Source organism: Diceros bicornis, chromosome 31 (genome assembly GCF_020826845.1).
Source record: "Diceros bicornis minor isolate mBicDic1 chromosome 31, mDicBic1.mat.cur, whole genome shotgun sequence".
NCBI classification, from domain to species: domain Eukaryota; kingdom Metazoa; phylum Chordata; class Mammalia; order Perissodactyla; family Rhinocerotidae; genus Diceros; species Diceros bicornis.
In genome coordinates, this window is record NC_080770.1 from 33,218,490 (window position 1) to 33,237,079 (window position 18,590).

Sequence of the window (18,590 nt, forward strand, 5' to 3'; positions counted from 1 at the left end):
TCACCAGAGAAATGCTCTGGAAATGCCTTCGGTGGGAACGTGAAGAGCAGATGAACGACCTCTTATCTCTCCCTGCCAGTCTCTCTCAGGGGGTGATGGGATCTTTCGTGCTGGTGTTCTCTGTGCCCTGTGCTGGCCCCAAGGGCAGCCTTTCTCATCACGTCCGTTCAGACAAGGCAGCCATGGGGGCAGCTGAGATTCGGTGGTGGTGTGTGGGTGGAAGGATTGGGAGCAAACAGGATGAAGGAGACAAAGGAGTGGGGTAGGATTTGGTTGGGAAAGAGGACAAAGGGGAAATGAAAACATTGGCAGTGGTTTGGGGACAGAGCACACAGTAGGAGCTCAATAAATGCGTGCTAAAGTTAACCACAGACTTGCTGTGTGATGACCGGGGGCCTTTCCACACCAGAAGAAAGACAGAGGGAGCCACTGAATCGCATCTGCCTCCCCTGTGACTTTGGTTACTGAGTCCTCTGCCTCTTTGTCCCTAGAGCCTCTGAACTCGTGCTGTCATCGAGCGCCCCTTGTCTGGCGACCACATTGCCTAGTCTCTTCTTGGGCTTGTTTCTGGGTCCCAAAATCAACCATTAGAGTTGCATCTTTTTAAAAATTATTATTATAGAGGCTGCATCCCCCCATTTTATGCAAATACCTTTGAGTGGAAAAAAAATACACTAGTATTATCTGGAATGAAGAAACAGAGCTGGTATTTGGTGGATACCACATGTTCTTTACATCTGTTTACAGCTAATCCTTAAAGAGCCCTATGGTGTGTTTCATAGATGAAGAAACGGGGGATCAGAAAGGTCAAGTCTCCCGCCTGGAGCACAGCAGACCTTGTGTGGCCAGGTCAGGGCCCTTCACCCCACCCCACACAACTTCCTTGTTAGTGTCAAGCAGACCTCACCGAGTCGGAAAGGATGAAGACAGACCTATTGGGGTCACCCCTGGTTCTACACGCTAACCAGAGAATTTTCGGTTTGACTTGTTTTTTTCGCCTCTCAGGATTAAAACAAAACAAAAGGCCTGAGTGGGATAGTCAAGGTCTCAGCCACTCTTAGAATTCAGGTCCTCCTGCCCCAGTGGGTCAGCCATGGTGGGCCCTGGTGTCATTTCTTCCAAGCCTATTGGATGAGAGTCAGTTCTTGAAACATTCAAGACCCTGCCTACCTCTGACCTGAATGTCAGCGCGTGGAAGAGGAGGGCCGGGCCTCTCGATCGCCCCACATGGGCACTCACAGGCTCATACTTGCACAGAGAGCAGGGCATCCTAACTCCAAGGCTGACACGTGCCAGCAGAAGGGAGTTGGCTGAACGAAAAATGTGATGATACATTTGGATTAACTATATTGAAGAAATTGTCTATGAGAAAACACCATCCCAGGCTGGAGCTGGAAAGGAAGGAGCGAATGAAGAGCTCTCCTCTAGTTCCGGGGTCTGATCTCAGATGGAGGGAGGCCCTGTGATCAAGGAGGAAAAGGCGAAGGAGCAGGGGGCTTGGCTCTGAGCTCTGCACTCGCTCTCTGTCAGACTTTGGGCCAGTAACCTAATCTCTGGATTCAGCTACGTCATGTGCATGATGAGAACAGTAACTTATCAGCTTGAAAGCAGAGTCTAGACCCAGAGCCCTTGAATGCCCTGCTAGTTTAAGGCCTGGACTAGGATTCTGTTGGTGCTGGATGTTTGTGTACAAATAAGCATGAACGTTCATTTCAAGAAGGAAAGGAAAAGGGAGGGTAGAGGATCCTGGGAAAATGTGTGTAGGAGTCTGTAGCTAGGTCAGAACTGCTTTGAATTAGTAATGGTACCACATTCTTTCCCACCAGCAAGAGGAGTTCTGGAAACATGCTCTGGGTCATGGACTCCACGCTGTTGGGTGCCCATTAGTGAGTGAGTGGGGCAGGCGGATGAGTCAAGATAGGAGTGCCAAGCATTTCCTAGTAAAGTAGTCTGTGGAGGAAAAGCAGAGAAAGAGAAAAGGGGGAGATGTTTTTCCTCTCTAGATAAGGTTTGTAGGCTTTCATAACTCTAGCAATTTTCCAATTTAAAACCCAACAAAGCCTGCAGTGACATTTAATGTGCCACGGTGTTTGCCAACTGCTGGAGACCCGCCAGCCTCATTACTGCCCGCCAAGCCCTGGCTGCTTTTCAACGGGCAGGCTTAGCTGCTCTGTAAATGTCATGGTGAAAACCAAGATTCTGGGCCCTGAAAAGTGCCTGAGTCCTTCAACACCGAGGAGCAGGGCTAGTAAAACCAGAACCTTCCCCAGGGTCCAAGAAGCCCTTTGTGTCAGGAATCCTTGGCAGATGTTTGTAAGAGACCTCGCTGATTCCTCCCTCTCTCTGGAGGAGGCAGAATGGAGTGAAAATTGGGAGCCAGTTCCAGGGAGAGGTGATAAATAACTGGGTCTGGGCACAGGTGGGGGAAAAAAGGCCAAAATAAAGTGAAACCCAAGTGGATCTATGGCCCACTTATCAGACTGCTGGTGAGGTCATTTCTGAGGACACATTTGTTAACTGGGGGATATCCTTGAGATGGCACTTATAAGGAAGGCCGTAAGGAGCCTCCACCCTGCAAGGAGGCCTCTGAAGCTCCGCATCAGCATGCCTCCCTGGAGGGGATAGAGCATTGGTCCTCAGACTTGAGCGTGCACTAAATTCTCCTGGAGATTCAGGAGGTCTGGGGTGGGGCCCAACAATTGGCATTTCTGACAAGTTCCCAAGTGGTGCCAATGATGCTGTCCAGGGACCTCACTTCCAGAAGCAATGGACTAGACACAGGGAGGGGGAGTGGGAGTTCCCGATTGTGGGTATATGAGCACCTCCGCTCTTTCTTGATTATCCATTCAATGAAAATAGGTTGACAGGATGCAGGGTACCAATAGCTAATACCTAGCAAGTGCCCCTTAACTGTTAGACATTGTTCTAAGCTCTTTACATGGACTTGTTTAAAAGTCACAGCAAATTATGAGGCAGCTAAAAATATTATCCCTGTTTTACAGTTAAGGAAACTGAGGCTCAGAGCAAAGAAACTTATCCCAATTTAGTGGAGATTAAATGGCTGAACTGGGATTCAAATCCAGACCATCTGGCTGTTCCTTAGGGGTTCCAGGTCCACCCATCTGGATTCTTGTTCCCTTATTTAAGACACACAAATGCATACACACCCGGACACATAACTGATTTAAACTCCACTCCATGTCTGCTGGAAAAGAAAACCAATTTCTACATCCACTGTATCTCTGAAGATTCTAGGGGATTATCTCTAGATTATGTTTAAGTCTTTTGCTTTGATTTTCCACTTCCACTGAGTTCTCCTCTTTCCTACGTCTTCTCTTATGTCTAGTCTATGTCAACCTCAGCATGGAATATGACCCTTTTCTACTAAGTCCTTCCCTGCCCCCAAGAGTGACCCTGACTCCAAGCAGTGTAATTACAGATCAGGGGGATAGGGTGGGGTGGGGGTGCAGCTGTAGTTCTGCACAGCAAAACCATGTTTAAATGTATCACAAAAGAAATGCGTGCTCATGGAAAAACAAGAGGTGGTGCAAAGCTCAGGAAAGTTATAAGATGAAAAAGAAAAAATCTCCCTTCACCTACACTTGAATCTCAAGTCTTGCTTCTCTGAAGTAATCACTGTTAATAATTTTAGGTATCACAGAAAACAACAATTTAATATTAGCCTTCCCTTTTCTTTAAGAAAATCCTTTGGTGTTCCCCAGCTGGAAATCACTGCCTACACTTGTTCAGTGCCCTTCTCTCCCTGCCTTGCTGGGCCTCCTGCTCTCATCCCTGTGTCTTCCCCAGCTCTCAGGACACCTCTCTTGGTTTTCTATGCAAGATAATTTGGGCTCTCCAAATTATCTCCTTCCTCCTCCTTCTAGATCTTGCCCTGCATCCTAACTTTTTACCATTGAAATATCCAACCAGATGACAGTTCTCTTTCTAGAGTTAACATGCTTCCACCTCTTAAGCCAACAATCCATCCCGCTGGCCTCCTTCACATACCTGCTGACTAACCCCCTCCCCCAACCCTGTCCATGTCATAAAACATGGTCTCAGATCTCAAAAGGCTTATAGTCAAGTAATGGGGACAGATGTGGTCAAAAAATCCCAGCAGAGTGACCTAGGTGCAAAAAGAGGATGAGACTTGGTGGGAGAATAAGAATGGAGGTGATCTGCTCCCTTTTACCCTTGGACTAATAATAATAACCACAATGAGCAGCTAAGTTTCGAGCACTAAGTTTGTGTCGGACAATATGTCAGGACTTTTCTATGCAGAGTCTAACAGAGGGTCCCTCAGAAGACAAGCACTCAGTACATGTTAGCAGTCAGCATCTTCTCAGCACGCTCGGAGGTGGGCATTACTTTCCGTATTTTACAAATGAGAGAGCTGAGCAGGAAAGGGTGAGTAACTTGTCCTGCTGGAGCCAGGATTGCAATCCAGTCTCGAATCCAAAGTTCACCCTCAACCAGTGCTTCCATGGGCTCTCCTTCCTTCCCAACCCCATGTGGCTTTAGCCCTCAGATGCCCAGAATGATGCCAGCCTCCTCAGGTCTGGAGCCTCTGGTGACCCCTTTGCCACACTGTGCACCCTGCATTCTGAGAGGCAGACATGATGGTTTGTTTCTATGAATGTTAAGTTGAATCATATGAAATTTCCCATATTTGACCTTTTTGGACTCATAAAACATCAGTTTCATATGGTTCAACCCAATAAAAGGAACCAGGTGAATTTTGAGTGACCCTGCTCCTGTGGCTCTGTTCTTCTGTGAGAACCAGGACTTTCAGACAGACCCACCATCTTCCTGCCAGAGGTTTTAGACTGAGAGATAGAAAAGAGAGAGAGTCCCTTGACAATTGCTTTTCTTCCAGGGAACCAAGTCCAGGAGCTCTGTGTGAAATAGCTCAGTCAAGCCTGGTGGCCTCAAAAGGGTAGCTATGTCATCTGGAGTGAGTCCATTCAATTAAAGGTTCTGCTCTCACCTGTGTCCCCTTCTCCCGGTCCTGACACACAGCATCTAGACCCAAGGAGAACACCAAACACTCTAAAACTCTTTTTACCAAGTAGCCTAAAAGCACCTGAGGCCAGCAGAGTTTCATGAACAGTCATGGCTGGTTGTGAGAGAAAATGAAAGCATTTGCCTGTGGAGAAATTTTCCACATGTGAACCATAAATTCCCATATCCTGCTTTTGGTCAGAGTTGGACTTCCCCAGAGTTGGTCAGACATTCCCCCAGTGGCCTCAAAAGCAAACCAAAAATTCTACTATCTTCTGTCTGCTTCCATTTACCTTCCCTCTCCTCGCCTTCGCAGTCAATCTTCTTGAATAAGTTGAGTATACATAACGTCTCCACTTCCTCACTTCTCATTCAATTTTCTACCTAAGGTGAGCTGGCTTCTGTCCCTGCCTCTGTATTGAAACTACCCTTGCCAGGTCACTAATGGCCTCTCTGTTGCTAAAACCAAGAGACACTTTTCCTTACCTTACCTGACCTCTAGGCAGTAATGGCCATTGCCCATCACACTCTTATTTTTGAAACATGCTTCCCCCAAACCATTCCCTCTTCTCGTTTCTTTCCCCCTTTGCAGACTCTTATTCCTTTGCCCATTCCTTAAGTGTTGGTCACCCTTGGGGTTCTTAGAACTTTATCCCAAGCGAAATGAGGAGCCACTAAAGAGAAAGATGACGCTTGTTCCATTATGAAGAATGGACTAAAAAGAACAGGACTGAAAGAGCAAAATCCACTTAGTGAAGTTGTGGTGGCTTCACACCTTCCAGATTTTCTGTTCTTCTCACTCTACATTCTCTCCAAGGATGAGCTGAACACACCTATGGCATCCACCTATGGCCTCTCTAGGTGTAAACTCCTCGTTCACTACCTGCAGCTCAGATGTCTCTGCTGATCTCTAGTCCATATTCCCAACCACTTGTGGGACATCTCCCCCTTGCTGGGTCACAGCCCTCACACTCAATATGCTCAGACTTACACCTGACTCTTTCCTACCCCAACCTCTTATGCCCCATATATGTGGTAGCATTGTCCACTGGCTGTCCAAACCAGAAACCTGAGAGGAATCCTTGACTGTTCTCCAATCAACTCTCAAATCCTGTACTTCTGGAGAGTCCCATAAATCTTCCTCAAGTTCCTCTTTCTCCATATCCACCCCATCTCCACTAAGTGGATTTTGCTCTTTCAGTCCTGTTCTTTTTAGTCCATTCTTCATAATGGAACAAGCGTGATCTTTCTCTTCAGTGGCTCCTCATTTCGCTTGGGATAAAGTCCTAACTCCTGAACTTGACTGATGAGACCATACGTGATTTGTTCAGTTCTTACTTTCTGCCTCCACTCTACTCCTTAGCCATCCTGAATGCTCGTGAGTGCTCCTACCTCTTAGATTTCACACATATTAGTTCTCTCTTCTCTCTAGCTCAGTATCTCAGACTCATCCTTAGCACCTAACTCAAGACACTTCTACTCGAGCATTTCCTGGGGCCCAGGTGTGGATAAAGTGTCCTATCTACAGAACCTGATAGCACCCAGTACTTATTCCTATTAGAAAATTTATCTTACTCTAGTGGGGGAGACAGACAAGTGAGGAGAGTGTGGGTTCTTGGGCAAAAGGGAGCAGAGAAAGAGTCTTTTCTTATTCTTTGCTGCCTGGACCCATGGTATAGTGCCCTGCATACACTAAGATGCTCATTATATATGTGTTGAATGAGTCAATCAGCAAGTATTACCATCAATGTTCTCTTCCTATTTCCACTTGGCCATTTTTATGCTCTGGCAATCTTTAAGTACTTGAGGCATTCTGAGGGTTTCTCTCATTTCATTTAACCCTCACAACCTCCTGTGAAGTTGGGATTACCCCATTCCATATTTCATCCTCAGGTAAGAAGTGATTTGCTCAAGGTGAGAGAGTCACAAGACTTAGGTTAGGATTCTGGCCCTATGCCCAGGGCCCTTTCCATCTTGATTTTGGTGTCAAACATCAGTCTGCTTTAATTCTACCCAAATTTGTCCTCCATCCATTCCTGTCCTGATGGCTATTTCCATTGGTCAGAGTTCCTTGTCAAATTCAAAGAGACCTGAGAGTATGGAAAAGGTATGAGCAGTGAGAGAATTTTGAGAAAGGTCACCTAGAAATCGTATTTCCAAAACTTTGGTTCGGTGGCTGCTAAGGAGAGTGGGGATTTGGTCTGAAAGAAAGTCAGGGGTTGAGGAAACAGGAGTTCGTGAACTTGTATCACCCACTTGAGTGGAAATGGCTTTATTAAACTGGAGAAGTCATTAGCCCTGGAACATAGTGTTTTGTGCTTTTGTCCACAAGGTGGGGTGTGAATGGCAGTTGTCCCCCAAAGGGAAAGGAGCCAGCACATAATGAGTGTCAGGAACATACGGGTCAGGAACTGGTTTTATCTCCCCCGCCAGATCCTGTAAACTAGGTATTTGGGCAGCATGAGAAAAATTCTGATTGGGAGAATTACCCAGATCACACAGTCAGTAAGTGGCTGAGCTGGAGTCAATATCAGGGTTGGCTGGCTCCCAGGTGCTTTGCATCATGTGGCAGACAGTGGATTCTGGAGTCACAATGGACGTGTTAAAATTTGGTTCTATGACTTTACTAGGATGCGTGACTTTGGGAAGCCACTTAATCTCTCTGCGCCTCAGTGTTTTCATCTCTTAAATGTGGATACTAGTACTTTGAGTTGTAGTGAGGACTAAATAAGGTAATATCTATAAAGTATATCCCTATAGGTATGAAGTGCAATATAAATCGTAGCTACCATTATCAACACCATCACCACCACCACCATCTTTGGTCTCTCTACTTGCCAATAAAGGCAGATTCTTCTGGGCCATGAGATAAATGTGTACTCAGAACATTCCTCTTGAAGACTTTAGCACTCTTTGGAATTTAACAATTGGTCAAGGGTGTTGGGTACATGACTCAGAATACATACCAGGAGTGATTGAAAGTATTGTTGAAAAGCAACAAAGCAGACCACAGCTGTATGATGGACAGATAACTCAGCTGGTTAGTTGGGAGTGCCTTCATAGGAACTGTCCTGTCAATAGGGTTCGTGTTTTCAGGGGGAGATAGTAGTTCAACTAGGCATGTTTGGATGTTCTACTTAGGAAGTGCCAAAAATATATTTGAATTGTCTTGATAAGATTACTAGTAATATTGAAAGTACACATCATGTAATAATTAATGTTTTGCGAGTTCTTACTAAATGTCTGGAACTGTGCAAAGCACTTTGTTATCTTCTTTAATCTTCACAACAATTCTTATGTAGTGGGCATTTTTATTCTTTCCATTTTATAGATGAGGCAACTAAGGCTCACAGATGTTGAGTGAGATCAGGGTTGTCCAACAGGTAAGGGGGAAAGCTGGCATTTGAACCCAAGTCCAGAGTCCATGCTTTTTCTCAACTACTGTCATGTATTCCTTCTCATACCCTTATACTGGAGCTTCTTAGCAATCTCTACTGGTGCCTGATTTTGTGGATGACCTCAAGACGCAGTCTTCATTCATGTACAGACTCTATCACTCTGAGGCAGATTCTCCAAAGCAGAAGGGAAGAGAAGAGCATTCTCAGATGGAAAGATGCCCCTTGAGAGTTGAAGTTGGGCTCTGATCTTTATTTTTTCGTGGGCAACGTCTTCCTGTTTGAAACCAGAAGGACAGCTGGCTTACAAGCTCCTTCTAAGGGAGCCAGGCTAGACTCTTCCTAGTGTAGCTTCATATTTTTATTCTATAATGAGAAATAGATTTGATAGTAGCAACTAGAATTTATTTTAGGCCTTTGTTCCAAGAACCAATTAAGGTTTCCACTTTTCCTTGAACTAATTCTGGTATCCTTACATTTTTTTGGATTGAAGCTTACAGTGTCCTGGACTAAGATGTCTCAGCAGTATCTTTACCTAAACTCCTTCCTTTTTTTTTTTTTTTTGTGGTTTCCCAGCATCCTTCTCTTTAGGACTTTGAGTATCTCATAAACGTGGTCAAAAGGACTCATCACACTGATTGGAACTTATGGATGAGATAACACAACTTACTCTCAAGAACTTAATTAGTTTTCCTGGTGCTGACCCTCTAAGAGGGAGAGTTATCAACCATCCTATTTTTTCAAATCAGAACTTGAGAAACAAGATTTGAGGAAGGATTTTTCTTAACATTTCCTGGTTCAAGAAGCACTGTGGAAGACTTAATTATTTTAGGTTAATAGAAAGAGCAAGACAAAGCATTTTGGTTTTTCCAGGACACACCGTCATTACACATATTGGTCAGAGAGAAAATTGTGGCTGGGTTTCTTACCAAAGCTGTATCTGTGTAATGTGTGTGTTGGCGGGAGACTGTGGTGCAGGGGAAAGGCAGCGTTAGTTTCAATCTTTACAAAAAGATGAATTATCTGTTATGGGAGAAGTCTCAGGTAGCTACTCTTTCCTCTAGAATTAATAAATAAAATCAGTGGAGGTCAGCTGGAGTCTTTGAAGAACAGTTTAAATCAAGAGGAAGTGCTGGACACAGCTAGGAGAGTCTACAGCCTACGTACTAATTCTGAGATCTGGACACATTATTTCCGCCTAATTCTTCCTTGCTTTTCCTCCTTTTTCTTTGCTGTTGTTTTTGGGTGCTTACCATTCATCAGACATTTTGCTAAGCAATTTACATACATTATCTCATTTAATTTTCACACAAGCTTATGAGAGAAGTATGATTGTTATCTCCAACTGACAAACAAAGAAATCAGGGCTCAAAAAGGTGAAGTAACTTGCCCCAGATCAGGCAGAGGGAAAGCTAGAGCCAGAACTCAACCCCAGGTCCCTCTGCATCTAAACCTTGACCTCTCAACCACCACATCATACTGTTCCTCACCAAATGTTTTCTGTTATTTATCCCCAGGGACAGGATGAGAACTTCAGTCAATGTTGTGGGTGACTCTTTTGGGGCTGGGATTGTCTACCACCTCTCCAAGTCTGAGCTGGATACCATTGACTCCCAGCACCGAGTGCATGAAGATATTGAAATGACCAAGACTCAGTCCATTTATGATGACATGAAGAACCACAGGGAAAGCAACTCTAATCAATGTGTCTATGCTGCACACAACTCGGTCATAGTAGATGAGTGCAAGGTACCTTTCCCATTCATGGATATCGAAACCTGTATATGATAGTGCATGCTCGATTTCTTAAAACAAAAACAAAAGCCCTGCATGTATTATTTTCACATTTATTTTTCTAAAGAATCATGTAATCTAAGTTTCTATATGAGTCCCAGATCATCTAACTCTGTGTCTAACATGGCAAGAAATAACAGGTCTAACAGTGACAGAGCCAATCATGAAAGAGCTTATTTCATCCATGTGATATACAACAGTCATTCTGATTTCACCATCCACCCACCCCACAAGTTTGATTGGTTTTCTTGAATATTTTGCAGAAGAATTTGTGGTTTCTACATCTTTACTGGTTTTCAAATATTCTATTTCTCAAGGGAAACACCAAGAGAAATACCCAGAATTATTTGATTTATATAACTCAAGTATTCCTCCTTGTTGTATATCACGTATTGGTAAAAAACATACAAACAGAACTTTGTTCAACCATTTTTCTTTTAATTATTTTTGCGGGAAGGTGAGTTTTGACCCAGCAGTGACTTTGCTCCAAGAATGGGAAAGCAATTTCAAGTAAAGGCTAACTATCCTTCAGGACAATTATCCATAGATGTCTTTTAAAAACCACTTCACTTCACACACTGCCTGGCAGCGCCATCTTTCCTGAAGCATGGATGTTCTGGACTCGTTTTCCAAGCTGTTGGGTACTAAGTCTTCAAGCTCAATGGGCTCTGTCTAGCATTCATTGTAACTAACTTGACATTGTCAAAGACCAAATATAGAGTGTCATGACCAGAGTGAAGCAAACTTGGAGAAACCCTGACAGGTGACCAGTCAACTCTGGGGGTTGGGTTGCTAAAATGGTTCCAGGCAGCAACCGAGGACAATCTGAACCCAACACAGATTTCTGTTACCTTTTTGACTCCTGTTGACAAGATATCATTTAATAGTTAATTTCTTCCTATGTTATTTTTGACTTGTTCTAAATGTACACCATGACTTCTGCTAGGCAACTAAGGATGACACAGAAACAATTCTCTTTACTGGACTGTAACATAGGTCCAGAAGTCTAATGGACCAGCCACAGTCTTCTGCCCATCCCTTCTATATCAGGTACATGTGTGGGTGAACCAGGGCTCTGATACAAATTACAGAGGGACCCCACCCATGAAGAGGCAATTGCGTAAATTAATTGTCAGTGAAAATGATTCAAATTATTAGAAGTTCAGATGTACCTAAAGGGTATACTCCATTCTCCTGGAAAGTTAGTGTTTCCCACATCTAAATGAATGTGCTGGATTATTCTCCATCAAAATGTTAGTTTGAGTCAACCAGGGTCAACATTCCCATGGAATGGCTTTATGCTCTATTGTATTTAACAAGTATTTATTGTGTGCCTTGTGGATTTCAGTTGAGTACCCCCATCTCATTCCTATGATCTCTGATATTTTGATCATTCATCAAGTGTTTTTGGAGTGTCCATTATCTGCAAAGCCTGAATTAGGCATGGCAAGACAGCAAAATGAATGTATGATTTTGTAGTGGAGATAAGGCTTGATCCTAAATTACTGCCATACAAGGTAAAATAGTAATATGAAACAAAGTGAAATCACCATATATATTTTTTAATTTTGCAATTATGTGTAAGAAGAATCCTAGTGGTCAATAGCGTGGCCCTTTTGGAGCGTCTCAAGAGGCTTCTTAACAATATTGTATAGGATATGTTTTGAAGAAGAGGGATATAGGCATGGACAGATCTTTAGATTTCAGACTTCCTAGATTTTTTTTCTTAAAGAATATCAAGTACTTCAGGAGAAATTTGCTCCATTTTTTAAACAAAACAATTCAAGCCCTAAAGGGAGATGTTGTAAACTATCCCTACCACTGGAAAGTAAGCCCGTGAGGGGAGAGACTGTGTCCCCATTTATCACTGCTGTGTCATAGCACCTAAGGCAGTGCCTGGCATGCAGTAGGTGCTCTATACACATTTGTTGAATGTATCCTTTTAGCATCTTGACCCTATGCTTTATTTCAGATGTTTTTTGCTGGACACGTCCATAGAAATAGTGGCTCAGTCTCTCTATATCATTGACTACCCAAACAACTACCTGCAGATGCGTTGGTGAATTAGCATTTAGATGGTCAAATGGTGAAACTCAGCAAGTCATGGAAATGATGAAGTGGCCATATTGGTTTAATTAACTATTCCAGCTGTTTGCATTTTTTGGTGAAGTGATTGGGTTCAGCTTAGTGAAGGTTAGTTAGTCCTCAGCCTTTGCTCGGGGAGGCATATTGGCTCTTCTCACTCTAGACCGACTAAGTGAGTTGACATTGATGCGTGAAGGAGGCAGCCAGAGCTGTGGAGATGAATTTGCACACTTTCCCAGAATATCCAAGTCACATTTATTCATGCCTTTGAACTTCCTCCTGGTCGATTCGCAGTCTCACTGTTTTAAAAACTGAGATAGGAGACATCACTGTTTACTGCCAGTGCTTTCCCCTTGTTCTTTTTCTATTGCTCAGGTAGTTGGAGCGGAGAGGAGTAGAATGGACTGGGGAGTGGAGTCCCGGCTTCCTTTAGCCCATCCAGAAAAGGAAAAGCCAAAAAGCTGCTGTCCCGGCTACCTTTGGAACAAAGGCCCCAGTATTTAAAAAACCTAAAACCCACCACCACCCCAAAGTGCTGTCTGGTTTTCCAAAGGCTGATTTATAATGTTACACAGCTATTGATCTGGTTCATCACTGAAAGCCAAGCAGGCACATTCAAGGTCACAGTGAAGAGGTAGCTTCTCCAGGCAGACAGTTTGTTCCTGGCAGTCTTTCCTGACAGTTCACTGAAGGGGAAACAAATTTGCTGCAGCTCTGGTCAAACCACCTCAAGCATTGTTACATCACGTTGGTCTCTATTTTCAAACTCTTGCTTTGTAATAGTAGTTTGAAGTTGTGCAATAGCTTTTTTATTTTAATCATAATAACTGCATGGGGGGGGTAGTCATTGCTTGTTGCATGGTCTTCCTAAAAAAAAAAAGTGGGGGCCTAATGGGGATTGGAAGATTGAATAGTTTTTATTTTCATTTGCTTGGTTCGTGAAGGGCACTTGATTTTCTGTTCCTAGCATGTTGTGTGTGTTTATAGTGCATGCGTTTCACTTCCACTTGGGTAAGAAGAAAAGTCAGATTTCTTTCAAACATTGCTGCATTTGTCATGTCTTCATATCCTAATGCTTCCATAAATGCAGTCTCTCCATTATGTGGAATATCAGTCGTGGGTTTAAGTTTGCACATGACGTTGAGGACAGACAGATGGAAGGTAAGCTAGGAAAACTACTTAGAAGTGGAGGGGAAAACCTCCTGTTCTGTGTGAGGGTTCAGTTTGCTTAGAGCCAGGGAAGCCTAATGTAGACAGCCCAGTGATTGTATTTGAATGTCTACATTGAGATAATTGACATATATAGATGTCACTGATCCCAGGCTTTTAATCCCTCCCTTTTCTTTTTAGTTTGCCTATTTGGTATCCAGACCATCATGATTTCTGATTTTAAAATGGAACATGTATAAAATCCACCTGGCCTCATTGCAACTGAACCTTTCACATGCATGAGTAGAACTAGCTGCCTAGTTCTGGATTTGGTTCCTCTGTGGTTGTATGGAGTAGCACAAGGACACTATTTTTTAAGGACTGCATTATTGTGTGATGGGTCAATGGGTAGTTAGACACCCCCACAACCCTAAAAGCATGATAGAAGTTATCCTCCAAATTGCAAAGTATCTCTAGTCCCTCAATTACCCCCAAAGGCAAATATGTATATTTTAATGTTCACAGATCAATGCTGAAAACCAAGACCAGCTCAAAATCAATTTGGAAGGAACAACATTTAAAACTAACATTTAAGTTGTGTAGTATAACTTGGATCTGGTGCTCCTCCACGTAACCCACGGGGTGGATTTCTGGTTTGTGGCCTGTAAGCTGGATGTTGATGATAATTATTTTCAGGTAACTCTGGCAGCCAACGGAAAGTCAGCCGACTGCAGTGTTGAGGAAGAACCTTGGAAACAGGAAAAATAAGGACATGACTCAGCCAATTCTTGAATAAACTCCCCAGCATATCTTATGGTAAAAGAGGATATACACAAGCGTTCTTTAAAAAGGAAAAAACACGTCTACTTCTGTGTTTACTTAATCTGCTAGCTGAGGCTTAGAGGATCTGTTGTGAGTCACTGGTAGGCAGGGTGCTGTGTCTTCGCCAAATGATGCTTCATAACTATCTAGTTTCTCACTGTGTTATTGTTTCAATGGATGCTGCTGGAGGGATTGGTTTGAATTGAAGACGCGTTCCTGCCACCTTCCCTTTTCTTTCAAGATGCAGAACTGTGGATGCTCTTTTCCCAGGGGACATGACTAAAGCAGCATGGTACCCTCCAGGGACTAGGGAAAAACGAGCAGATGCTCAGTGTGTTCTTCCTTCAAGTGTTCTCCATGCCTTGCCTTGTAACGCACAAGAGATTCTGTTAGAAGCCTCTAGAAGTAAATCCCTTTAAATGCCTTGTAGATTTTACCCTTTTGTTGATTAAAAGAAAGTACCTGTCTTAGAGAACTGTTACAATTTATCTTCTGTATACTCTTTAAGCTGAATGTTTCAAAGAGCATTGTAGTGGGAGCCATACTCTTAGACGCACCTGATTATGGAAGCCACTGAATCTCTGCTCTTCCCCACCTAGTCTATGGGAACAATTATTGAAATTTCAAAGTGTATTTCATCATGTGCTCTAAATTTGATAGTGGATTAGGGTGAAATCGGCATATAACCGCTATATATATTGACAATAGTAAGGGAGCACAGTCAACATCAATTTTAACCAGATTCGAATATTCAAATTTGTTTAGGTTTGGTTTGCACCACGTGGCATAGTGAAATCGAGTGAGATTGTTTGATCTATGCTTCACTTTCTTTGTTTCATCCATAAAATTCTTATTTGGGTTTCTAACAAAAAAGACATATTTAATCCCCAAATTATTTCTTTCATATTCTCATCAAACTAGAAGACCTAATCATTTTACTCTCCTCGCACTTGGAGGACAGTTGGGTTGACTGTGCTCCTTTTAATACCATCTCATGATAAAAACAGAAACAGAAATGAAATATTGTTAGTTATCTAATATGTAGGAAGTTTTTTGTTATATTACATCAGAGCACATAAAACCAGTTACAAGACACAGTGGGAGCAGAGGCAATCTTCCTCCCCAATATTCTCTGTGGAAAGGAACAGAGAACAAACATATGTGCAAAATCATATAAAGGTGACGTTCCTATGGCATAGTCAAGGCAGCCTTGAACCATGAAGGGGAACACAGGATGGCTCTGCACAACTTCACAGATGGAATCTTTTCAAGGCTGTGAAAGTTTGCAGAAATAAGTAATATAATTGGAGTAGCACAGTGCCTTGCATACTGTAGGCACCCAATGACTCCTGAATGATTGATTCAGCAAGCTAAATTTTTCAATGTTTGTACTATCATTTTCTATTGAATAACCCACAGTATTTCCCTAAGGTTGCTGGCTTTGGAAGTTTGCTGAGGACTTGAAAATGAATCATTGGGAAATAAAGCACATTTGACTCTACGGAGCGTGGTCCACATGTGGGAGTAGGCTGGTCATCTGAGGCCAGCAGATGGATGCTGAGATATTCATGAATAGTCATAGAGTCCAGATTCTCTGAGCAGGGGGTGTTTATGGACATCACATAGCCTTTATTACGAACTCCTTGTGACTCTTCTCTTCCAAATCACATGCCTTTAGAATGTACAAAAGACATGAGATTCCAATTGTTTTTGTCTCTTAAACCCTAGTTATTTTTGGATAAGGATCACTACTGAGCAGTATTAAGCAACTTTTTTTTTTTTAATGGCATTAGTCTTCATTTTCATTTGATGGCCAGTTGACAGGGTGGCCAAGGACGTGCTGAAATGTAGTAGTGGAAACTGCATTCTTTAAGCAGATGTCATGGGTCAAGGGGACAGTTCCTGGCTTTAGCTGTGATGCTGTTAAGGATTGTCTTAGAGTGGTGCTTCCAAGAGCCTTTTTATGGTGAAGAGAAGGATCTGGGTGAGGCATCTAGGAGCTTGTGGTTTTTGCTGTTTAAGGCCAGCTTAGCACCTGTACACGCTGACGTGTTTCTTGAGGGAGTGGTCTCAGGGTCATCTTCCCAAGACTCTGCCTAAAAGTCTTCCTGGTTTCCTTTGTCTTCCACTTTTTCCCAGTTATCCAGTTCGCCTATAAATATATAAGCGGACAATGTATTCAGAAGAAACAAGGTGCACAGCTTAACAAAGCAGGTTTTTCGGGTTTGAGACTGTATACAATTAAGTTTCATGAGAATATACTTAGGAAATCACATTTATCTGGAAATCCAACAAATCATATTAATAACAAATAATTTCTCAAATTCAGGACTAGCCTGAAAATTTATGACTATATACAGCTGACATATGACTGTGTCCCCTGTTTTTCTTAGGCCTCCTTCATTCCTTTTATGCCATGCCCATTGGGGTTTTCCTTGCCCAGCATATGTGCCATAAACAGAACAAATAGATTCAGAGTATTCCTCTAATGACCTTTTTCTAAATAGGATATGTATAACATGTCAGTTATATGTAGAGATTTATATTAATAGGTCCAACACAGATATAAATGCTGGTAATAGTCCATTAATAGTTGATGATGCATAAATGTTATATTTATATACAGACGTGGCAGGCCAGATGCATACACTGCATCCTGTGTGGTCTGTAAGTCAGGGCTTTAGCAACACCATTGTGTTAGAGACTCATTCACTCTTTCTAGGAATCAGAATCATTTCAGGAGAAAACCGACTAAGTAGACTTCAATGCTCCCCTTTCTCATTTTTGCTGTTGAGAAACCCAAGAGGAATCACCATTTGATTACCTACTACAATTCAATGACTCAAATCCAATCAGTGAGAAGAATGGCTTATCTCTCCAGGTGAGGCTTTCCCTTGGATCTTTGAGGATGTGCCTCCCAGGCAAAAAGCATCAGAGAATGAAGGCAATCATGTAGATCACACAGATTGTCAATATAGGACTTCAGGTGACTGTGAACCAAGTAGATGTCAGATTCAATTCTTTACTTCCTATTGGGCGTGGAAACACAGCCTATAGCCTCATTGCCTGCAGAAGTTACCATGCCTGTAAAAGACAAATATTTACTTCTCCTCTCCAACTCCTGGTCAGCCTAAAGAAAGAGTGCCAAAATGCCTAGCTCCTGGGTTTAGATTGGTGGGAGCGGAGAAAGGCTTAGGGGAATTTCAGTTCATGGGGAGATGAGTCCTGGTAGGTAATGCCAGGAATCCCAACAACGGATTGATTAGAGAGTCTCAGGTCATTTTCACTCGTGCATGGAGAAGTATATCATTTGCATGTGTATCTAGTCAAGAAGTCCTTGAGGAGTTGGGTAACTGATCCACTGGGTCCCCGAAAAGAAACCCAATCCTGCCATGATTTTGCAAATAACACACTTCCCTTTGTTTTCAATAGCAAAAGTTATGGTACAATATTTCATTTTTGACAGAATCAGGGGTTCTGTCTATGCTATATTTACCCATGAAACACAGCAGTAAATCCAAATAGAGACGTGTGTGCTCGGAGAGAATTCTCCATAATTCAGACTCTTGATGAACAAGCCTCAGAAGCTCGTGCCTGGTGTGATGACTCAAAGTGCTCAGCAGTTACACCCACTGGAGGTGGCTCTTCCCACTTCACTGCTTTTAAACTCTCGGGGCTGTGCATTTGTCTGGGTTGCTGATTCTGCTTTGCTTATTCTCCAAATGAATTCATTCCAAGCCAAGAAAAAGGACCAAATGGGATTTTTCAGCTGTTGTGAGACTCGCTCTTTGAATATTAAAGTCTGGGACCCTACGAAGATTAAGTTTAAGCAAAGAGCCTGAAGGAATTCTGAAGTGAGAGTTTTGTAAATCTAGTTGTCAGAGAAGATTAATGGTCTCAGTATCTGTGGCAATTCCTGGCTAAAACATAGAAGAAGGGCCATTGAGTGCCAACCCAGGCAGGATGCACTGCAGTCAGATTGTCCTCCTTGGACAGAGTGAGTTCAAAGCTGCTCGTGCAACATTTGCTTATGATTTTCCCTAAAGGAAAACCCAATTTCGCACTCTTCCTCCTCCTTTCTTCTTATTCCATTTATCGTTGTTGCTGCTTAAAAGACAATTTAATAAACGACCATACGAGTTAGTTGCAAGGGCGGGTTTTAGAGTAGATGACAGGAAATCTTAATTGAATAGTATCTAATTTCATAGCATAATACAGCGAAGTCAGGTAATGACAGAGAGATGATGAGAAATAATCAGTTGGTAGAGGAAACATTTGACTTAGACTGCCAATTTTTAGCTGTATAACTTACACAAGTCACTTTACACCCAAGCCTCATTTCTT

General features: G+C 42.7%; 1 protein-coding gene across 1 annotated transcript in view; it reads left to right on the forward strand.

The window, feature by feature from the left end:
• SLC1A2 (solute carrier family 1 member 2) overlaps window positions 1-18,253 on the forward strand; it is a 73,232-nt gene extending 54,979 nt beyond the window's left edge. The window contains exons 10-11 of the mRNA XM_058527146.1: window positions 9,914-10,145; window positions 14,121-18,253. Coding sequence (XP_058383129.1) covers window positions 9,914-10,145; window positions 14,121-14,192 — 304 coding nt within the window. The 3' untranslated portion in view covers window positions 14,193-18,253. The remainder of the gene's footprint in view (window positions 1-9,913; window positions 10,146-14,120) is intronic.
• Window positions 18,254-18,590: the final 337 nt, after the last annotated feature.